A 24191-nucleotide genomic window follows, 5' to 3' on the forward strand; every position below is an offset into this window, starting at 1 on the left:
TGAGGACCCCTGCTCTACAGGGTGCTTTTCAGATAACTGTACATTTTGCCCACATCTTAACCAATGTTCCCCCTAAGCTGCCGAGTCTTGTGAGCCAGAATTCCACTTTGTGAGTGAGCTAACTGGCATTAAAGTTGTGAGCTCCTGCATAAATTAGTGTGCTCTGGAGTCATCTTTCCTGAGCTAAGACAAAAATGTGCGAGTTGGGGGCTAAAAAGCTCACGCTAACTCAGCTTCGTGGGAACACTGATCTTAATGTAAGATCGCTCGAGATACCGTCCACATGATCTGTTATCCTGGGATTAACGAGAAGTAGGGTTGTCAGCGCCTCTGATTTATCAGACATAGTTCTGGCTTCAGGATAACACCATGGCATGAAAGGTTCATCAGAGCGTCAGCACGGGTGACACACTGGCCTCTGTTTACGTTACGTTTGCGTATCTGAGAAACCGCCTTTTCCCGCAATCGACAAAACTGGTCAGTAAACACACAGATTTATTACGAACCCTTGAAATCAGTTCCATTTTTAAATTATTAAAAGCGAAAGGGGAAAAAAAGTGAGCATTTTTTTGTTCAAAGAGAATATAAAATATTCCTTTCAATATAGTTTGGGAGGGGAATTTTTCTTAAAAAAATAATAATTTGGCGTGGGGTTTTTTAGGGGGGTAAAAATGCTCTGCAATTTGGAAGGGGTTTTAAAAAAAATTCATAAAACAGGAACAAAAATAAAACCTTAAAAACTGGAATGCGTGTTGAACGATGAAGAAGCCGTTTTTTTAAAAAATATAGAAAAATGAAGAGCATTGGCAGATTAGCATTCTCAAAAGTTTGGAGAGGGGATAACCAAAGAAGCGTTATCCAAAATGTTGCTTTCCAATTTCCTTACTTTTCTACCACAGGGAGCCTTTTTCCTGAATCTGGAGAATGAAGGCTGAAAACATCCAAAAACAGTCTTTACTTTGACCTGCTGAAGAAGCTACAACTCCTCCCATTCTTGGAACTGGTCTAGAATCGATGTATCTGTCGTGGCCTCTAGCTTGAGAATGCGGTTAGAAAACCTTCCTGCAGAGCAGTTTCCAGAATTCCCTGGGAAATGACAGCTGTGAAATGGAAGTCAGTTTTCATTTCACAATTTGGAGGGACGCCCTGAGAAAGGGAGAGGGTACTGTGGGAGTATTGCTCTCTCACACACCTTTGGCTGGCCGTTTACTGGACATACGGCAACACGGTAGCTTAACCCTGACTTTCCACTGCAAGGTCCACATGCTTGGGACTGAGTGCCAGAAAGCAGCTCCATTTGGTCAAAATTAAGAGGAGCGCTTTTACGACTGGCAAGTTTCAGGGTGGGTTGGAGCTCTTTGGTCCAGACTTCCGATGGGGAAGGCCAAGGGATGTTCACATCAGCAGGAGAAATTAATTTTGCAGAGCAGAATTTCTCCCGGGCCCTTTGTCACGCCAGTACACGGTGAGACCTTTTTGGCACCAGAGATCTGAGGTTCAAGTCCATCCAGGAAAGAATTCCATTAATGCACCCCTTTGTGTAAAAAAAAAGGGGGGGGGTTAAAACAAGTTCAGTAAAGGGGGGGGGGGTTAAAACAAGTTCAGTGGCTCAGAAACCAAGGCTAAGAACTGCATCAGAAAGCGTGTTGAGATCGCAGCTGCAAGGATTCCGATGCAGAACAAAATCAATTTTCTTGTCCTGATCTACAAAGATCTCCAGAAGTTCTCTCCTGAGCCGGTCCGTCTCTGCTCCAGACCGAATTGTCTCCTTCTCTTGGTCAGCTCTGTTTTCCTGAAGCCTCCTCTGTTGATCCCCGGCCGGACCGCTCGTCGGCCATCTGTCTCGGAAGCGAAGGACCTCGGTCTGCGAAGTAGGATGAACAGGTACTGGCGCCTGAGTCGCCCGGCCGGCAAAGGTGTGGCATTTGGCAGACTTGGTCCTGCAAATGGAAACAAAAGGGTGCAAAGTTCGCTATCTGGTTTGACCACAGCGGGAATTAAGTTACAGTCTCCGTGTCTTGAGAACTGAACTTTGCCAAATGTCAACATCGGCCGACGTTTCGAAACCTAAACCTGAAATATCATTTAAAAAAAAATGGATTCTGAAAAAAAATATAATGGGAGTCCGAAAAAAAGAGAAACTTAAACTTTGTCTCGTTGGTGCCCTTTAAAGACACTGAAATATTAACTTGCCAGATTCGGCACAGCATGTTTTCTGCTGAATTTTTAAAAATTATAATTGGATGTACTCGGGGAATTCTAGCAGGAGCGCCTTGGCATATTGGGCCACACACCCCTGATGGAGCCAGTCCTCTGAGAGCTTACAAAAAAGAGCCTTGTAAACTCTTGGAGGATTGGCTACATCAGGGGCCTAATATGCAAAGGAGCTCCTGCTAGAATTCCATCCCTGTACTATATTATCTTAAATTGTCTCCAATCGGGCCGAAGGCAGCCATTCATCTAGTCATTCGTGAGTAAACTGTTTCTAGCTGATTACACAGAAATTCTTCATCCAAACACACTACACATATGAGCAATTTAAGGAAATGCTATATGAACATATGAAGCTGCCTTCTACTGAATCAGACTCTGGGTCCATCAAAGTCAGAATAGACTGGCAGCGGCTCTCCAGGGTCTCAAGCTGAGGTTTTTCACGCCGACTTGCCTGGACCCTTTTTAGTTGGAGATGCCAGGGATTGAACCTGGGACCTTCTGCTTACCAAGCAGATGCTCTACCGCTGAGCCACTGTCCCTCCCTATTTGTAAGCAAGCGGGCTAGTATCTCATTTGCAGGACTTTTTTTTTTTTTGGGGGGGGGGGGGGGCAAGGAAATAGGAACTACATAGAATTTGCCTGAATACTTGAGTTCACGTCAGCCTCGATTTTGAGGCTGAAATTCTCTGCGTTGGCCAAGAGGTGGAGCAGTTGCAACATTCTAATGAAGGGGTGGCCAAACCTGCATAACCTAAGAGCCACACAGAATAAGAATCAGATGTTTGAGAACCGGAAGGAAGTCAACCTATGGGGGCGAGAGGTGGAAAGAAAGCAACTTTAAATGCATTCTCCAAGCTGTAGGCTGGTTTAGCTTGGAGAAGTGATTAAAAGAGACAACTGCCTTTTGCCAAGCTGGCTGATGGGGCAGTGGGGGGCTTCGAGAGCCACACAACACTTGTGAAAGAGCCACGTGTGGCTCCCGGGCCGCAGTTTTGGCCACCCCGTCCTAATGGTTAAAACAGATTTCCCAGCCACCTTTTTTCTTAAAAAGGGATAGATTGTTCTGCCTTCTCGAGATGAACTGCTTCCTCTTCCATTCAAAAATGAATCGCCCCCAGTGCAAGTCAAAAGTCTTGTTCCCACTGTGGATGGATACCTGGGGGTTTTCTTCAGGAACTCCTTTAAGGTGGGTCCACCTCGTCCCAACGGGTCATCAGGAACCATGAAAATGTTCTCCACAAAAGTGTACTGCAGCACCCTGGCGGGGGAAAACAAAACAAAACAACCCAGAAATGTCACACGGTCTCACACATGAACACGCACGTGGATCTGCCTTCTACTGAATCAGCTGCTTTGTCCATCAAGATCAGAACTGTCTACTCAGACTGGCAACTGCTCTCCAGGGTCTCAGGCTGAGGTCTTTTACATCACCTTCTGCCTGGTCCTCTCCAACTGGAACTGCCAGGGACTGAACCTGGGACCTTCTGCATGCCAATCAGAAGCTTTTCCAGTGAGCCACAGCCCTTCCACGTACTCCCAGTCTTGTAATTGCTCCTATTCCTTTAACATGTTGATGCCAAAAATACCTGCTGATACCCAAAAGGTTTGTGCTGCCTCCACACCCCTTTTCCTACTCAATGGTTGCAGTTAGGCAGAAACAGGAAGTGTCAACCACACGAACCAGGGCCAGGGATCTTTGGGCTGAACTCTGCCCTTCGTGGCAGCCCGCAGAGGCGGTGACCCGTCAAACTGAATGGTGCCCCCAACAACCATTTACTGAGGCTTCCCGATCCTTTGGCAACCTTGTTCTAGATGGGAAATGGAAACAGCTTGGAGAAGGCCCTTGTCTCTTTAAATCGCTTCTCCAAGCCAAGCCACTGGCTTGAGAAATGCTTTTAAAGTTGCTTTCTTTCCCTCTCCCTTCCTCCTTCCTGTCTGGTGGCTCTCAAACATCTGACATTCATGTCTTGTGGCTCTCAAATATCTGCTGTCTATTCTATATGGCTTTTAAGTTTGGCTGCCCCTGGTATAGTCCTATCTTGAAAGTTACTAGCAGAGTTAGTAGCTGGAGGGGGGACCACCAAGGAAAACTCTGCAGAGGAAAGCAATGGCCAACCACCTCTGCTTCTCACTTGCCTTGAGAAAGCCCCTTGCTGGGGTCACCATGAGTGCTTACGTAAATGTGACATAAGAAAACTCACATAATTAAAGCACTGTCTCTCTTCCCCCAATGCCTTCTGGCTTTCAACTGACAGGAAGTTTGTGTTGGGGGGAGGGGTTTCTTGAGTAGGATGATTCAATAGTGTGATACACCCACAATATCCACCAGCATTCTGACAAGGTTCACTGTCAAGACTGTACCACGTGTCTTTCTTGGAACATGCAGATCGGCCTGCAGCCTAGAAATCTGCAATTCTTCCGTCTCCCTGATCCAATCAATCCCTAAGCTGAACTTCTGAGGGAAACCAAAATTCCATCCAACACGGTTGAGGCTGCAAGTCAAACATCTCAAAAGGGTTACTGAAGCCCCTTCCAGCTCCAATTCACCTCTCCTTGATTATTCGGATCCATTTTTTTGATTCCTTCGCAAGATCACGGAATTGGTCGTTGGTGACGATAACCCCGTTGGTTTCTTCGGCCAATTTGAGCATAAGCCTGGGAAGGTGGGTGGGGAGAGAGAGGGATGAAAAGAGAGACTACAATTAAGAGATATCAACAAGACCTTTGCCATTTGGGCAGTTTGCAAACAATTTGTGGCGAGGAGCCCTGTTCTGCATTGATGCCTCCACCACAGGAGGACGTGTTGTTGCAAAGGATTCTGGGACGCACTTCAGGATGGACGCTCAGCTAATTCTGGGGGCTGACGAAGGCTGTTGGGCCTCACTGGTGTCCCACCTGAATGGAAGGGGCACCCCACAACTCAACAGTGTCCTGTCACAGCATGTTCAACGGGCATACCAGAGATCGCCTCAGGAGCTGGTCATGACAACTACATTTTGAGAGGGGCCGGAGTCTCCAGTTAAAAAATCTGGCAGTGAGTGCCGTAAAAAACCTCCACCTGAGACCCTGGAGAACAGGTGTTAGTCTGAGCAGACAGCTTTGACTGATGGACCAATGGTCTGATTCAGTAGAAGGCAGCTTCCTGTGTTTATTTTCCTATAAGCACTGTTGGGCAAGCTCTCTTTCAGGAGAACCTGGTCCACCTTCGTTCACCTCACGAGAAATACCTGCCAAGCAGCCTCCAACGCGGTTTCCAAACCAGAATGAAAGTGTCATCCACTGCCCTTGGCCTTTAAAAACGTTCCTGTACGTAAACAAGACTACAGCAACCTTGTTGTATGCTGCAAAAGCTACGATAGCTTTGTTATGGAAGGACAAACACCTACAATTGACCTCTGGCACAGAAAGCTCTGGAATGTATACGTTCTGAGTAAAATCACTGCAAACTTAAAACTCTGATCAAATATAACTCAAAATACAAATTTTGAAGCTATATGGTATCCAATATTAGATTATTTAATCTCTCTTTTTTTGGGGGGGGGGGATTTGTTCCATTTTATTACATAAAAGATCGCACAGAAAAAAATAAACAAAGAAATAACAACATGAACTGGAGCAAGAGAGAACATATCCATTTCCTTTACAACACATTCCGTCCTTTTTCTTGTTCCATAATCCTACTTTCTTATATTCCATTTTTCTTTTACTACAGTCCCACTGGTTACATATATATCCTACCATACGCATACTATGTATCTTATGCAATTTACATTCTAGTCTTCCTTCTATCTATTGACATCATATTTTCAACTCCATCGATTCCATTTGTCAAATACAGCTTTTTTTTTTTTATCGTACTTCCTACACCTCTACACAACTCAGATCTGGTTTCTAATTTTCATATTATTTCATCCCTCAAGGTGAAGTTCCAAATATGATCAACAAATGGTATCTTTATTCTTGACATAATTAGAGAAGATATTTTTGTAATGGATATTTATTAACTGACTAAAAATCAGGAGGGTGTTTTTGTTTAACAGCCACAGGTGATTGTTGGTTTTTGTTTAACAGGTTGTAATTTTTTTTAAAGTTAATAAAAATATTAAAAAAAAAAAAGTGTGTGTCAAGTAGCAGCCGACTTAGCAGTAGAGAAGCAGAGGTGGTTTTGCCATTGCCCGCCTGTATGTCACAACCTTGGACTTTCTTGGTGGACTCCCTTTCAAAGATTAAGTAGGGCCAACCCTATTTAGCTTCCCAGATCTGACAAGAGCGGGCCGTCCAGGTCAGGACATTTCAAAACAAATCCAGTTTAGGGCAACAGAAAAAAGCAACAGTCCAGTGGCACCTTAAAGGCTACCAAAATTTGTGGCAGGGTAGCAGCTTTCGTGAGCCACAAGATTTTGTTAGTCTTTAAGGCGCCACTTGCTCTTTTCTATTGCTGTAAACTGGTGTAGTGGTGAAGTGCGCGGACTCTTATCTGGGACAACCGGGTTGGATTCCCTACTCCTCCACTTGCACCTGCTGGCATGGCCTTGGGTCAGCCATAGCTCTCGTAGGAGTTGTCCTTGAAAGGGCAACTTCTGGGAGAGCTCTCTCAGCCCCACTCCTCTCACAGGGTGTCTGTTGTGAGGGAGGAAGGTAGAGGAGACTGCGAGCCACTCTGAGGCCCCAAGATTCAGAGCAGAGGGCAGGATACAAATCCAATGTTGTCGTCTTCTGACAGGCTAACATGGCTACCCATCTTGATCTAGCTCCAGTTTATAATGTCAGGTGTTTAACTGGAGCCTTCTTTTTCCTCTCTCTCTCTCTCTGTCTGCCCACGATCAGTTTCTGTTCCTCTGTTTGTGCTCTCCCCCCTTCGACTGTACATTCTGTCAGCCTCCGTGACTCAGTCCTCAAAACACACACCCCGCCTGCCGAGAGAGTAATTTCCTGCTTCTGGGCCAAGCCTGTTCGCTCATGAACACCTCACGAAAACTTTGCCACAGTGCCTGGCAACCTGGAAAGCCCAGCCTGGGGAAAACCCCAGGGACACTCCGGAGTCGGGCAAAAAAAGCTGTAAAGATGTGATATGTTTCTGTTGGGTCTACTCAAAAAGTACGCAAAGTACAGCTGAAAAAAGGAAACGTTGGGAGCATTTCGCAGCTTTGTTAAGGAATGCCCAGCCCTGGGAAAGGGAGGCCGTGAATCATCAACAGCTTGGTTGCTTCTAGCAGGGTGGGATTTGATATCAAGTACTTTGACCCCGATCTGGATGGCTCAGGCTAGCCCAGGGGGAGGGAACGTTGGCTCGCCAGATGGTTTTTTTTGCCTACAACTCCCATCAGCCCCAGCCATTGGCCATGCTGGCTGGGGCTAATGGGAGTTGTAGGCAAAAAACATCAAGATCTGGGAAGCTAAGCAGGGTCAGCTCCAGTTAGCACTTGGGATGGGAGACTACCAAGGAAGTCCAGGGTCACTACGCAGAATCAGGCGATGGCAAGCCGCCTCTGTTCTTTTCTTGCTTGAAAACCCTACAGCAGGGGAGTCAAAACATGCAGTTTGGGGGCCGAATCGGGCCCCCCGGGGGCTCCTATCAGGCCCCCGAGCAACTGTCTGTCCTCTGCTTCCTTCTCCCTTTAACTTGCTTCCTTCTGCACAACAGCTTGCTTTGCAAGGCTTGCTCAATTGCACAGGAGCTACAGAGCAAAACCGCTATTTTCTCCATTGACTGAGACTCCTCCTTTGGGGAGGAATAGTTTGCTTTGACAGGCTCTCTCGATTGCACAGCAGAGCTACTGAGCCAAGCCTCTCCTCCTTCTATTGGCTGAGGCTCCCCGCCCCCCCCCAGCCCCCTGGGGAAGGAAGGAAGGAAGGAAAGAGCCAGAGCTTCCTTTGCCCAGTTCCCTGGGTCCCATGAGAGAAATACAAAGAAAGCATCGTTAAGACCAATGAGTGCGAACGTTTTAAGCATGTTTTAAGTTTTTAAAAAATATATATTTGTGTTTGTGTTCTTTATAAAATTTATATCTCTGCTACCTGATCTTAAATAGGTACACACATAGCCCAGCTCGGTCCAACAAGATCTCATTTATGTCAGATCCGGCCCTCCCAACGAATGAGTTTGACACCCCTGCCCTACAGGGTCACCATGAGTCAGCAGTGAATTGGCAGCAGTTTTAACCACCATCAGTGCCTGATTCCCTGGGTTTCTGGGTGGAGACACTAAACTTCCCTCCCTCCCTAAGCTCCCTGAAACGCCCTCCCATCTCTAGGTCTTGTATTTAGTTCTTTTTGTTTTCCGTTAGGCTACACCAACCTTTCATTTCCCCCACATTAACAGTCTGAGCTCCATTTCATACGTGACCATCCACCTATTTCAATACTTTTAGCTTTCACTACCTGCTCTGTGACATCACAGCAAGCGAGCCAATGGCAAAGGAGTGAGCGCAAGGAGAACAGCGCATGTGCGTAGCCAGCTGCGGCACAGGAAATATCCATCCCATGGGCTACCTTTTCAATTATCCGCGGCTCACCTGTCGTCATACGGCATGATGCTCTTCCCGTCTACTCTGCGCGAAGGCGTGACGGAGAGGATGCTCAGGTCGCGCAACTCGAACAGGAAGTGTTGCTCTGCGATTCAGGAAACGGGACGGAAAAGGGAAGAACCAGAGCAGAAGTCTGGGCGTTAGGTCTGGCGCCAGCGTTGCGTGTTCAGACTGGCAATTCCTAACTAGGGGTTGGATCCAACCAGCGTTTCTGGAAGGGTCCTCTCTGACCACCTCAAAAGGCTACCCTGGGCTTCACGGGATCTGCTGCACCAAGGGAGAAAATGGGGCAAGGTTGAAAAGCTGGAGGGATCCACCTCTGGGTCTCCAACTCATAATCCACTGATGGATTGATTGACTTCACTCCCCTGTGGGGAATCAAAGTGGCTTCCAACATTCTCCCCACCCGAGGCTGTTTTTGTAGCGGGAGCTCCTTTGCATATTAGGCCACCCCCAACCCCCGATGTAGCCAATCCTCCAAGAGCTTACAGGGCTCTTCTCACAGAGCCTACTGTAAGCTCCAGGAAGATTAGCTACATCAGGGGTGTGTGGCCTAATATGCAAAGGAGTTCCTGCTGCAAACAAAGCGGGCCCTCCTAACAACCAAGGTATCAACTACCCATGGGGCAAAGGGTCCTCCAGGCCCATCGATGGAAGCTCAAAGGGATGGGAGCACGTTTGGGATTTCTAAGCCAAGCAAAGTCTGAAAGGGATGGGAGCCTGGACAAGAAGGCTCAAGGGGGATACTCCCAGGGCTTTTTTTGAAGCAGGAACTCCTTTGCATATTAGGCCACACCTCCCTGATGTAGCCAATCCTCCTGGAGCTTACAGTAGGCCCTGTGCAAGAGCCCTGTAAACTCTTGGAGGATTGGCTACATCAGAGGGGTGTGTGGCCTAATATGCAAAGGAGGTCCTGCTACCAAAAAAAGCCCTGTCCCCACTGCCATTTTATCCTCGAGAGAACACTATTTAAGTAGGTGAAGCCTGAGAGCATGGGACTGACCCAAGGTCACCCACCAAGTTCTCACGGCCAAATGGGGATTTGAACCTTGATCTCCCAAGATCCTAGTCAAGAACTCTAACCACTACACCACACTAGCTCTCAATTAAATCAATTGCTTTTTGATCAGTTAAAAAAGGTGTCCCGCCTCACTGGGCAGCAGAATCTTTTTAGAAGCGTCAATTGCTCTATTTATTACAAACTGCAAGCATCTGGCCCCATCTTAGAAGGAGCACACTTCCTTCTTCACATTAAAGGGAATGCCTCCGCCAAAATGTTTCTAAAATGTTTAATATGCCTGTGAATCATTCTAACAAAAAGCAAGCTTTTTATCCTATGCAAATGGATGCAGATTTAATAGATCAGAGGTGGCCAATGGTAGCTCTCCAGATGTTTTTTTGCCTACAACTCCCATCAGCCCCAGCCAGCATGGCCGATGGCTGGGGCTGATGGGAGTTGTAGGCAAAAAAAATCCGGAGAGCTACTGTTGGCCACCCCTGTAACAGATCAAACGTCCTGAAATTAACCCACTAAGATTGCTTTTATCAGGTACCAGCTCACCTCTCACACTAGAATCCGGTTCCAACCGATACGCGGGAACAAAAACAGTCACTTCCCGGTGACCGCGGTCCCAGAAATGCTGCACCGCCAGAGCGATGCCTCGGCACGAGAAGAACTGGTTCAAGCCATGCCTATGAGGACAAAAAGTGGGAGTCAATTCCAAGTAAGAATCACTTAAAATTCCACAGATCACTCCAAACACTGGAAGCAGCAAATAAAACAGGAAGTGCCACAGGAAGTACATGGGAGAAGGATGAGATAGAGCCATTGTCTGGTTAACAGCACGGATAAGAACATAAGAGAAGACACGTTGGATCAGGCCAATGGCCCATCTAGTCCAACACTGTGTGTCCCACACTGGCCAAAACCCAGGTGCCATCCAGAGGACCGCCACCAGGGCCAGCAATCCAGAAGCCCTCCCATTGTTGCCCCCCCACCCTCCAGCACCAAGAGTACAGAGCATCACTGCCACAGACGTAAGAACATAAGAGAAGCCATTTTGGACAGACAAGTGGCCCGTCCAGTCCAACACACTGTGTCATACAGTGGCCAAAACCCAGGTGCCCTCCACCAGCAGGGTCAGAACTTCAGAAGCCCTCCCACTGTTGACCCCCAAGCACCAAATTTTGCCTTGATCCTGTGCAGATATAAAAGAACTCTTCCTCAATAGCCTTTCAGCAGAATACACATAAAGAACTTACAAGCACCAAAACAAAAATTACTTAATGATTAAGTTCTTAACTAGTTACCTGGCTGCAAAAGGCAGCCTGCAGTTAGAAGCCAGAGAGAAAGACAGATGTTCTCCCTGTATTGGCTTTGAAAGGCTGATTAAGATCTAATCTTGGGTCCTAGCAAACCATGTCTATAATATTTATAATGATATACTGCTAGTAGACGGAGAAACACCTTCAATGATGCACACTCCTTCTTCCACTTCTTTCCAAAGCAAATCCCTTCCTTCCTTCTTTTCTTAGCATTAACCATGGTTGAAGAGTTAACGTAAACCACACTAGGCACAGTTGATGCAAACTACAGTTCCTCACATAAACCAGAATTTGAAACTATAATGTGGCACTTATTTATTTATTATTTATTTATTCAATTTATATCCCGCCCTCCCCACCAAGGCAAATGGGGTTGTTACAAAGGAATCTGGGTAGAAGATGATGATAATATTGGATTTATATCCCGTACCCCACACCAAATCTCAGAGTCTCAGAGCTGCTCACAATTTCCTTTACCTTCCTCCCCCACAACAGACACCCTGTGAGGTGCGTGGGGCTGAGAGAGCTCTTCCAGAAGCTGCCCTTCCAAGGACAACTCCTACGAAAGCTATAGCTGACCCAAGGCCATTCCAGCAGGTGCAAGTGGAGGAGTGGGGAATCCAACCTGGTTCTCCCAGATAAGAGTCCGCACGCTTAACCACTACACCAAACTGGCTCTCTGGTAGCATCAGCAATGGTTAGCACTAAGAAGAAGAAGATATTGGATTTATATCCCGCCCTCCACTCCGAAGAGTCTCAGAGCAGCTCACAATCTCCTTTACCTTCCTCCCCCACAACAGACACCCTGTGAGGTGGGTGGGGCTGAGAAGGCTCTCACAGCAGCTGCCCTTTCAAGGACAACCTCTGCCAGAGCTATGGCTGCCCCAAGGCCATTCCAGCAGGTGCAAGTGGAGGAGTGGGGAATCAAACCCGGTTCTCCCAGATAAGAGTCCGCACGCTTAACCACTACACCAAACTGGCTCTCTGGTAGCATCAGCAATGGTTAGCACTAAGAAGAAGATATTGGATTTATATCCCGCCCTCCGCTCCGAAGAGTCTCAGAGCAGCTCACAATCTCCTTTACCTTCCTCCCCCACAACAGACACCCTGTGAGGTGGGTGGGGCTGAGAAGGCTCTCACAGCAGCTGCCCTTTCAAGGACAACCTCTGCCAGAGCTATGGCTGCCCCAAGGCCATTCCAGCAGGTGCAAGTGGAGGAGTGGGGAATCAAACCCGGTTCTCCCAGATAAGAGTCCGCACACTTCACCACTACACCAAACTGGCTCTCTAATGCTATTAAAGCATACTTGCTACTTAAGAAGGGAAAGAAGAGAGGGGAATCACCCTCAAGATAGACAAAGGGATAGGTACAGGTCCCATCACTAAGTCTTGCTCCCGATGTCCGCACCATCGTTTGGAAGAAGCCAACGTCACCTTTGCCCTGGATCTCACTACTTCCACCCCCGCCAGTGTTCCCTCACATATTTTTAGCCTCCAGCTCACACATTTTTGTCTTAGCTCAGGAAGGATGACCCTGGAGCACAATAATTTATGCAGCGTCTCACAACTTTAATGCCAGTAGCTCACAAAGTAGAATTTCTGCTCACGAGACTGCAGCTTAGAAGGTACACTGACTCCCCAACTCCATATACCCTGACTTGGCCTGATCCAACATGGCTTCTCTTATGTTCTTGGATAGCCCAGGCTAGCCCAATCTCATCACATCTCAGAAGTTAAGCAGAGCCAGCCCTGGGCAGTATTTAGATGGGAAACCACCAAGGACTATCAGGGTCATGCCACGGAGACAAGGAGTGGCAAACCACCTTTGAACGTCTCTTGCTTTGACAACGCTACAGCAGGGGTGTCAAACTCATTTGCTATGAGGGCCAGATCTTGACTTTGTCGAGCCGGGCCATGTGTCATAAAATGTAATGCCAGGTCAGGGAGATATAAACTTTATAAAGGACACAGACGAACACACACACTCGGCCTAATCCACCTCACTGGCTTGCTGAGCCTCAGCCAACAGAAGGAAGAGAGGCTCGGCTCAGTAGCTCTGCTGCGCAATTGAGACAGCCTGGCAAAGCAAGTTGTGATGCAGAAGGACGCAAGAGAGGGAGGAGGAAGCAGGTGACAGAGAATTGCTCGGGGGCCTGATTCGGCCCCCCCACGTCGCATGTTTGACACCCCTGCCCTACGGGATCACCATATTTCAGCTATGACTTGATGGCAAAATAAAACCCCTGCAACACTTCGCGTATAAGTCTGCAATCCAACATTTTACGGCAAGAGGAGCCAATGGGGTGGCAGCATCCTAACTCAATGTGAAAGAGCAAAACCCCTGGTCTGGACTTGAATCCTACCAACAAGCTCTGTGCACGCTAGACAGCCTCTGCCAAGGAGTCTGCTTCCTCCTGCCCTAGCACTTCTGTTTGTATCACTGTTGATGAATTACATTGATCTTGCACTAACGGGCATGCAAGGGCTACCAGAGACATACTCCATGGCGGAGGTTCTCTACAGCACACAGAAGCTAGTCATAAATTGTTTTCTGTGGCCCCAAGAAGGTAGGACCAAAACCAATCAGAAGAGTTTCCGGCTCAACATTAGGAAGAACTTCCTGACCGTTAGAGCGGTTCCTCGGTGGAACAGGCTTCCTCGGGAGGTGGTGGGCTCGCCTTCCTTGGAGGTTTTGAAACAGAGGCCAGATGGCCATCTGACAGCAATCTTGTGAAATTAGAGGGAGGTATTTGTGAATTTCCTGCATTGTGCAGCGGGTAGGACTAGATGACCCTGGAGGTCTCTCCCAACCAGAATTCTATATGATCAAAGCTTGGTTTATAAAAGTATTTTATGTAACATTTCAGAGGACCTGTTTTATTCCTAAGTGGGTTTTCCTTCCAGTCCAGTGGCTCCAACCTTCAGCCTTGTAATGAGCTTAACATGCTATGTTCTAGGTTTTAATAAGCTGGTTGAACTTTGGCTCAGAAGGCTAAGTTTTGTGCAGATTCTGGCTCACTTAGCTCTCTCTGCTGACTATTAACACCTGAAGAGTAGTTTTTGCTTACCCGAGACGGCTTCACAGAGTCTTTATCTGTCCTCCCTTATTTTTCCCTCATGGCTGAAATGCAAATTTGGCCCTGATTGGCTGCTGAGATGCTGGGTGATGCGCTGCCTGTTAGAAAAGACGGCTTCCCAAGGCGCACAAGGACTCCTCTTTTTTAAAAAAACAAAGCTTTTCTCCTTGGCATAATTCCACGCTACACCAGATGAGCATGGAGAGGTTCCATATTCTGAAGGATGGATAAGACGGGACGACTGAAGAATGCCGTTCAGAGATGACTGAAGGCAGCAAGTTCTAAAATAGGCAGGTTTTTTTTAAAAAAAGATAGCAACAGTGAGGTTTATTTGTTTTACGCTTATTGTTTGTATTTGAGTGATTTATGTGGTGCAAGACTCCTTAAGCCAATAAACTTCATTTACACTTAAGCTGAGTGTTGGGACACTGACTTAAGAAAAATAAGATACTGGATATATATCCCACCCTCCACTCTGAATCTCAGAGTCTCAGAGCGGTGGCTTACAATCTTCTTTATCTTCCTTCCTCACCCACAACAGACACCCTGTGAGGTGGGTGGGGCTGAGAGAGCTCTCCCAGAAGCTACCCTTTCAAGGACAACTCCTGCTATGAGCTATGGCTGACCCAAGGCCATTCCAGCAGCTGCAAGCGGCGGAGTGGGGAATCAAAGTCAGTTCTCCCAGATAAGACTCTGTACACCTAACCACTACACCAAACTGCCTCTCTTAAGCATGAGAACACCTCAGAACGAACCCAGAGGGTGAACAGCTGAGGCCTTGGGAGTTTTCACTCTCAGAATCAAAAGGGGGAGTGCATCCTTTCTGTGTGACAATTGGAATAGTTGTTTTCAAAGCCCAGAGTAGGATGTTTTGGATGGCTGGTCCTTATAATCCTCACTAAGAACAAATCCACCAAGGTCAGGGGCAGTGTGAGGGAGTTTTCTGTTTGTGTGCCATGCCTCCTCCTCCCCCTCTGGGGTGGCGAGACTGTCACTGCATCTGTCTGCTGGGCAGCGTTCCCTCTAAACTGAGTTAGTGTGAGTTAGCTCACAGTTTTTTTAGCCTCTGGCTCACACATTCTTGACTCTGCTCAGGAAAAATGGCCCCAGAACAAACTGATCGATGCAGTAGCTCACAACTTTAATGCCAGCAGGTCACAAAGTAGAATTTTTCCTCACAAGACTCCACAGCTTAGAGGGGGAATTGCTGCTGAGAAACCCCTGTCTGTTTACCAGTGGAGGTCACTACCAGGCACCCAAGGAGCATTCTGAGTTCCCATCTGAGGAAATGTGCACACACATGAAAGCTCACGCTTTGAAATAAAACTTTCTTGGTCTTAAAGGTGCCACTGGGCTCCCACTTTGTTCTAGAGTTTCTGTCAATTCGCGTAAGAACATAAGAGAAGCCATGTTGGATCAGGCCAAAGGCCCCTCCAGTCCAACACTCTGTGTCACATAAGAACATAAGAGAAGCCATGTTGGATCAGGCAAATGGTCCCTCCAGTACAACACCCTGTGTCACATAAGAACATAAGAGAAGCCATGTTGGATCAGGCCAAAGGCCCCTCCAGTCCAACACTCTGTGTCACATAAGAACATAAGAGAAGCCATGTTGGATCAGGCCAAAGGCCCCTCCAGTCCAACACTCTGTGTCACATAAGAACATAAGAGAAGCCATGTTGGATCAGGCCAAAGGCCCTTCCAGTCCAACACTCTGTGTCACATAAGAACATAAGAGAAGCCATGTTGGATCAGGCAAATGGTCCCTCCAGTACAACACCCTGTGTCACATAAGAACATAAGAGAAGCCACATTGGATCAGGCCAATGGCCCCTCCAGTCCAACACTCCGTGCCACATAAGAAAATAAGAGAAGCCATGTTGGATCAGGCCAAAGGCCCATCCAGTCCAACACTCTGTGTTACATAAGAACATAAGAGAAGCCATGTTGGATCAGGCCAAAGGCCCATCCAGTCCAACACTCTGTGTCACATAAGAACATAAGAGAAGCCATGTTGGATCAGGCCAAAGGCCCATCCAGTCCAACACTCTGTGTAATGTAAGAACATAAGAGAAGCCATGTTGGATCAGGCCAGTGGACCATCCAGTCCAACACTATGTGTCACATAAGAACATACGAGAAGCCATGTTGTATCAGGCCAATGGCCCATCCAGTCCAACACTCTGTGTCACACAGTGGCCAAAAAACCCAAGTGCCATTAGGAGGTTCATTAGTGGGGTCAGGACACAAAGCCCTCCTACTGTTGCCCCTCCCAAGCACCAAGAATACAGAGCATCACTTGTCCCAGGGAGAGAGTTCCAACGACACGCTGTGGCTAATAGCCACTGATGGACCTCTGCTCCATATGTTTATCCAATCCCCTCACGAAGCTTGCTATACTTGTAGCCACCGCCACCACCTCCTGTGGCAGTGAATTCTACGTGTGAATCACCCTTTGGGTGATGAAGTACTTCCTTTTATCCATTCTAACCCAACCGCTCAGCCATTTCATGGAATATCCACAAATTCTCGAATTGTGAGAAAGAGAGAAAAATACTTCTTTCTCTACCTTCTCTATCCCATGCATAATCTTGTAAACCAGGGGAGGCCAACAGTAGCTCTCCAGATGTTTTTTTGCCTACAACTCCCATCAGCCCCAGCCAGCATGGCCAATGGCTGGGACTGATGGGAGTTGTAGGCAAAAAACACCTGGAGAGCTACTGTTGGCCACCCCTGTGTAAACCTCTATCATGTCACCCCTCAGTCGACATTTCTCCAAGCTAAAGAGCCCCAAGCATTTTAACCTTATTCTTTCACACAGAGCAGTGGCCGTGCCCAGTGAGCCCCCCTCAGAAACGCAGGAGATCTCACCAAAACTCATGGCAGAATGCTGCCCCTGATATCTTTGTTTTCCATTTGTGACCTCCAACGAGTACAGCTTTGCAAGCCACCGCTGTAGATAAACTAACCTCATCTACTGAGCGGCGGTGGAAAGTCCCTTCAAGCTGCAGCCAGCTTCCGACAGCCCTGTAGGGTTTTCGAGGCAAGAGATGTTCAGAAGTGGCTTGCCGTTGCCTGGCTCTGGGGTGGCGACCCTGGACCTCTTTGGTGGGCTCCCACCCAAGCACTAATCAGGGCTGACCCTGCTTAGCTCCCCAGATCCGACGGGACTGGGCTTGTCTGGGGCGGTATCCAGATCAGGGCCCCACACTGAAGACCGAAGAAGAAGAAGGCGACTTGTAGATTTATACCTCGCCCTTCTCTCTGAATCAGAGACTCAGAGCGGTTTACAATCTCCTCTGTCTTCTTCCCCCACAACAGACACCCTGTGAGGTGGGTGGGGCTGAGAGGGCTCTCCCAGCAGCTGCCCTTTCAAGGACAGCTCTGCGAGATCTATGGCTGACCCAAGGCCATTCCAGCAGCTGCAAGCGGAGGAGTGGGGAATCAAACCCGGTTCTCCCAGATAAGAGTCTGCGCACTTAACCGCTACACCAAACTGAGCCAAACAGAACAGGCTGACACAAACTCTGAGCCTCCACCCCGCCCCCCCAAAAAACCCACACTCACATCATGGCCACGTTGCTGCCGTCAATAATGACCCTCCGTAGGTTGTTCTCCCCTGGTGTGTTGGCCAACAGGAGCTTGAACTGAGTCTTGAGCGCCTCTTCGAAGCGCTGGGCTCCAGTCACCGTAGAAACAGAACCAGGGACGAGGGGCCCTAGACTAGAGCTTTCCGCTGAATGGCTCTCCTCAGACCCCCACGTGGAGAGAAGGGGGTTAGCGTTGGGGGGCCTGTCCGGAGAGGAAGCAGGAACACCTGCTTCTATGGGTGGGGTGCGGACATCCTCACAGAAAGGGGACACGCGGTTCTTCCCCGTCTCCTGATGGCGCCTCTGCTGCGACGGTTCTTCATGATTCGCGAGGGCCGCCTTACGGATACCTCCACGTTCCACCTTTGTTGTAGACGCCCCGATGGCCCCCTCAGCCTCGTCTCGACATTCGCCTTTTTCATTAAGTTGCCTCAGCAGGTCTGCCAACGGGGCACCCGTCTGTATTCCCGTGGGGATCTTGCTGGGCGAGTGGCCGCAGTTAGCGACCGCCGCTTTGATGACTTCCAAGAGGTATTCGTCTTTGTCCTGGACCTTCTCCGGCGGAGGGGAAGAGCGCTCTGTGTCCCCAGGCTCCTGTCGAAGGAGGCCGGCATCGTCTTTCTTGGACAAGCCTGCCTCCTCCATCTGGACCCTATCCAGGATAGTTGAAGGCGTCTCCCGCACCCCACCCTCCAAGAGCACCTTTTTGACTAACTGCTCCTCGTAGCCCATGGTTTTAAAGAAGTTGAGTCTCATTTTGAACTCCTTCTCCATCCCTGATGACAGCAAGGTGTCTGATGAAGAAGAGGACAACTCCTCCTCACTGCTTTCTTCGGGCAAACTCACGGGGCTGGCTTCCCTTGCGTGAAAAGTACGGTTCCCTTCCTCGAAGTGACCCTCCAAAGTCTCTGCAAGACCTGAGTAACCAGAAAAAATCTGAGACTTATGAGGAGCAACTGGAATGGGCTGGGGGGAACTCTTGGGAAGTGTTCTTCTCGGGGAGGTTGTCTCATCAGACCAGCCCTGTAGACCGTTCAAGCCTGCCAAATAGTCTCGCGGCCTAGCCTCAGAGCAACCTTTGGGAGAGTCAACCTTTGAGGTCCGAGACAAATTCTGCTCCTGAGGCCTACCAACCGTGGAAGGTAAGTCAGCTCCAGGCCTTGTGGAGTACTGTAGCTGAGGAGAACCTTGAGGCTTGTGAAGAGATTGCTGAGGCCTAGCAAAGCCTTCATGGAAGTCAAAGCCAGAGTCTCCAAGCCTACTTTGACCTCGAACTGTACTGTGCCCCACAGACACGCCAGAGATATTCTGAGGCCTAGCTGGAGCCGGAGGCCTACTGCCATCCCTTGTTTCAGTTTCCCACTGTTGCCTAAATCCTGGTGGTGACCAACACCCGTTCCTCTGCTCCCTCTCTTCTTCCTGAATCTCCTTCACCAAGTTGAGCAACTCCTCCTTCAGTGCGGTGGGAAGGATCAAGAGGTCCATAGCATATTTATCATCGTACGCCTCCACCAGTTCCTGGAAGGCTCTCTTGACCTGGGCCTCCCGCTCCTCATCCAGCTTGGGGTTCTTCTCGTATTTCTCCACAAAATCCTGGATTCGACTCTGGGCCATGACAAAGGCTTCGGCCAAGCCCGAGACCAAAAGCGAGCCAGGGCGGAGAAGAGTGAGGTCTGCGGACGTCCCTTGGGTGAGGCAGTTCAAGAACAATCCTTGGGCCCCTAGAAAGATGCACTGCATGTCTTTAGGGTACCAAACCTCCTCATTCAGTTCCGGGGCACAGAGGCCTTTGATGTATTCCTGGGGGGAAAGGCAGAAAGCACAGAATATAGTAAAGCCAAAAAAAAAAAAAAAACCAACCCCAGAGCAACTTTAGAAGTGCAGCTGTTGAGTCAGGGAGGAGCTGTGGCTCAGCCTGGCATGCAAAAAAATCCCAGGTTCAATCCCTGGCTTCTCCAGTTAAAAGGATCAGGTAGACCTCAGGAGGGGACTGGATAAGCATATGGAGCAGAGGTCCATCAGTGGCTATTAGCCACAGTTTATCGTTGGAACTCTTTGGGGAGGGATGGTGGCTCAGTGGTAGAGCATCTACTTGGTAAGCAGAAGGTCCCAGGTTCAATCCCCGGCATCTCCAACTAAAAAGGGTCCAGGCAAATAGACGTGAAAAACCTCACCTTGAGACCCTGGAGAGCCGCTGCCAGTCTGAGAAGACAATACTGACTGTGATGGACTGAGGGTCTGATTCAGTATAAGGCAGCTTCATATGTTCATATATGTTCTGTCTGGGGCAAGCGATGCTCTGTATTCTTGGTGCTCGAGGGGGGCAACAGTGGGAGGGCTTCTAGTGTCCTGGCCCCACTGGTGGACCTCCTGATGGCACCCTGGTTTTTTGGCCACTATGTGACACAGAGTGTTGGACTGGATGGGCCATTGGCTTGATCCAACATGGCTTCTCACGCTCTTACATCTGGGGCAGTGATACTCTGTATTCTTGGTGCTCGAGGGGGGCAACAGTGGGAGGGCTTCTAGTGTCCTGGCCCCACTGGTGGACCTCCTGATGGCACCTGGGTTTTTTGGCCACAAAGAGTGTTGGACTGGATGGGCCATTGGCCTGATCCAACACGGCTTCTCTTATGTGACACAGAGTGTTGGACTGGATGGGCCATTGGCCTGATCCAATATAGCTTCTCTTACGTTCTTATGAGGTAATGTGAAAAACCTCAACCTGAGACCATGGAGAGCTGCTCCTGGTTTGAGTAGACAATACCGATCTTGATAGGCCAATGGCCTGATTTGGTATAAGTCACATGTGTGCGTGCGTCTCTTGCAACCAAAACAAACAAACACGCCCTGATCCACATGAACAAAGGAAGCTGCCTGTATGCTGCGAAAAGTGTAACAGCCATACAGCGGAAAAGCCAATCAAACCCACACGTTCAGTTACGATATAAAAAGCTATGGAGCTTATATGTTATGGTTAAGATCATTGACAGACCCTCTGAAGTGGAATCTCAAACTCCCACATTCAACTTCAGAACTGTTTGGTTCCCTATACTGGAATATTTGACTGTACAGGATGAAATTCCGAAAGAACTGGACAAATTGTGGTTTTGGCAATCTAACATCTAATGTATTTTATATCTTGTTTCAATTGATTTTTTTTTAAATTTTATTTTATTGTTTATGCCCTTCCTTGTAGTTTCTGATTTCGTTTTCCAATAAAGATACTTTAGTTGTGAAAAAAAACCTAAAACAAATGAAGCTGCCTTATATTGGGTTAGACCACTGATCTGTCAGTATCGTCCGCTCTGACTGGCAGCTGCTCTCCAGGGTTCAGAGAATCATAGAGTTGGAAGGGACCTCCAGGGTCCAACCCCCTGTACAATGCAGGAAACGCATAAATACCTCCCCCTAAATTCACAGGATCCTCATTGCTGTCAGATGGCCATCTAGCCTGTTTGAAAACCTCCAAGGAAGGAGAGCCCACCACCTCCTGAGGAAGCCTGTTCCACTGAAGAATGGCTCAAAGTCAGGAAGTTCTTCCTAATGTTGAGCCATAAACTCTTTTAATTTCAATCCATTGGTCTGGTCCTGCCTTCTGGGGCCACAGAAAACAATTCCACACCCTCCTCTTTGTGACAGCCCTTCAAGTACTTGAAGATGGCGATCGTATCACCTCTCAGCTGCCTCATCTCCAGGCTAAACATGCCCAGCTCCTTCAACTTTTCTTCATAGGACTTGGTCTCCAGACCCCTCACCATCTCCATGGCCCTCCTCTGGAGCTGTTCCAACTTGTCTATATCCTTCTTAAAATGTGGTGCCCAAAACTGAACACAATACTCCAGGTGAGGTCTTACCAGAGCAGAGTAAAGCGATACCATCACTTCACGTGATCTGGACATTATACTTCTGTTGATACAACCCAAAATTGCATTTGCCTTTTTAGCCAACACATCACACTGTTGACTCATGTTCAGCATATTGTCCTCTAAGACACCTAGATCCTTTTCCCTTTTCTAGGCTGAGCTCTTTCCCATCACTTCTGACCTGATCCTTTTAACCAGAGATGCCGGGGATTGAACCTGGGACCTTCTGCATGCCAAGCGGATGCTCCACCACTCCAGCCCCTTCCCAAAAATGCAGCCATAATACCCCTCTGCAAGCAGACCTGTTCCGTTCAGCACTTTAAAAGCTTGCTGCAGTTTTATCATCAATGAGATCGGAGCAGGACCAGACCAGACATTTGGACCTGCAATGCCACAGGAACAACAACCTCACAGGAAAGTTCTCCAGCACAGTGATAAGGAAGACACACCAGCTATGTGGCACGAGCCGCACCTAATTTCTCCTTTCTGAATCACTAGCGGGAGACGACCGATGGCTGCTGGAGCACCCATTATGGGGAAGAACTGGCCACAGAGATGCTATTTATGGTGGTATCCCCACAGAAATCACTTGCAGCAGCTTCTGCTCAGGAAATGAGTGCAAAGCGTCACCGTGTCTTCAGGAGGATGAACATTTGCCTGGGCAACTTAGAGGTAGAGAACAGGGGAACAAATTTAATAGGGATGAAATCAATTTTAGATCCAGTCAGCTTTGGTGTAGTGGTTAAGTGTGTGGACTCTTATCTGGGAGAACCGGGTTTGATTCCCCACTCCTCCATTTGCAGCTGCAAGCATGGCCTTGGGTCAGCCATAGCTCTGAAAGGGCAGCTTCTGGAAGAGCTCTCTCAGCCCCACCCACCTCCCAGGGTGTTTGTTGTAAGGGAGGAAGATAAAGGAGATTGTAAACCACTCTGAGATTCTGAGACGATTTCCCACTAAACTTATGCCGCTCTCACTCTCGTCTCTGCAGGGCTGCTGCTGGATTTCGCACAAACTGCCCCAGACCAGCAAGTTGCTCCGCCTCTCTTCAAGTTCCCTCCGCAGCAGGCTGGATCCTGTGAAAACCGGTTTCTGTCTGCCGCGGAGGGAACTTGAAAAGGAGCAGGGCAACTTGCCAGCTTGGGGCAGCTTGTGCGAAATCCAGCAGCAGCAGTCCCGCAGGGAAAAGGGGCAATGAGACCAAAACAAGGTGAGTGGGAAATCAGTCTAGGATTCAGAGTGAAAGGCAGGGTATAAATATCATCATCATCTTTTCCACTGGGGAAAAAGGAAGGGTAGATCCTCTTGGGCCACCCAAAAAAGCTACGCTGGGGGTCATGGGACCTTCAGGGACAAAAGTCATGTGGGGTGGAGGCTGTAGCAGAGAGCTCTGGGCAAGACTAAATGAAAAGGCTGGCTGGAGCCGGCTCATAATTTGTACTCATCACCACCCACTCCATCCCAGCCCTCTCACCTTCGCCCTCTGCAGGTTCTCCCGACATCCCTGCAGCTGCAGCCAGATCTTCCTCTCCCCCCGGGGCTCCCCGCTGGGATTCTGGGCCAACTCCAGCACCCCCAGGACGTTCAGCTCCACCCTGAAGAGCTGCTCAATCCGTGGACGGTGAACCGTCATCATCTCCTGCGCCTCCTCGGGCACGGCAAATTCGTCCAGGGTCCTGCCGCCGCTCGGCATGGTGGGAAATCGCAGCCTCTGGTTGTGGCGTCACACTGTGTTTCTACGACAACGGGGGGCCTTGGTGTGGCAAACAAGCTGCGGAGGCGGGAGAGAGATTTGTTGGGGGGGGAAAGCTCTCCCATGTTCCTCCACTTTTAAAAAAATTAGCAATTATTTATTTATATATTTATACCCCGCCTCTGTCCCAGTGGGAACTTAAAGCAGCTTACAATCAGTGTTCCCTCTAAGCTGAGTTAGTGTGAGCTAGCTCACAGTTTTTTAGCCTCCGTCTTACACATTTCACTCAGGCAGGATGGCCCCAGCGAAGCTAATTTTTGCAGCTCAACAAGTCGAATTCTTGCTCACAAGACCTCACAGCTTAGAGGGCGCATTGCTTACAATATCATTTGCCCCTCTTCCACTTTATCCTCATAACAGCCATGTGAACTGTGTGACCGTTCAAACCTGGGTCACACAGATTCTGTTCCCAAACTCTAACCACTATACACAGAAAACCAGCATCTCTGCTTCTGCAACACTCTGTATTGGAAGTGGGAAAAGAAAAGGAAGGTGAGGGAAACCATAAAGCATGTGGGAGACTGGAAAAGCCACTGTTCCCATTAAGCTAAGTCAGTGTGAGCTAGCTCACAGTTTTTTTAGCTTGCGGCTCACACATTTTTATCTTGGCTCAGGAAAAATGGCCCCAGAGCAAACTAATTGATGCAGGAGCTCACAACTTCAATGTCTGTAGCTCACAAAGTAGAATTTTTGCTCGCAAGTCTCCACAGCTTAAAGGGAGTACTGGACAAGACACACGGCTGGAAGCAGAAGCAAAGGGATAACCAGCACCGAGTTATGGTTAGAGCTGTGCATACTTTAGCGTTCCACAAAATTTCAGCTTTCCTACTTTCTAATTGTTTA

General features: G+C 48.5%; 1 protein-coding gene across 1 annotated transcript; it reads right to left on the minus strand.

The window, feature by feature from the left end:
* Positions 1-477: 477 nt before the first annotated feature.
* On the minus strand, positions 478-23366 carry LOC132584238 (protein KHNYN-like). The gene is made up of 7 exons (XM_060256057.1): positions 23070-23366; positions 17710-19532; positions 10303-10433; positions 8730-8826; positions 4762-4869; positions 3371-3472; positions 478-1940 (listed from the first exon to the last, which is right to left on the minus strand). The coding sequence occupies exons 1-7, from the start codon at positions 23286-23288 to the stop codon at positions 1610-1612; spliced, it is 2811 nt and encodes a 936-aa protein (XP_060112040.1). The 5' UTR covers positions 23289-23366; the 3' UTR covers positions 478-1609.
* Between the last annotated feature and the right edge of the window lie 825 nt (positions 23367-24191).

The sequence above is a fragment of the Heteronotia binoei genome, chromosome 15 (assembly GCF_032191835.1).
Source record: "Heteronotia binoei isolate CCM8104 ecotype False Entrance Well chromosome 15, APGP_CSIRO_Hbin_v1, whole genome shotgun sequence".
NCBI lineage: Eukaryota > Metazoa > Chordata > Lepidosauria > Squamata > Gekkonidae > Heteronotia > Heteronotia binoei.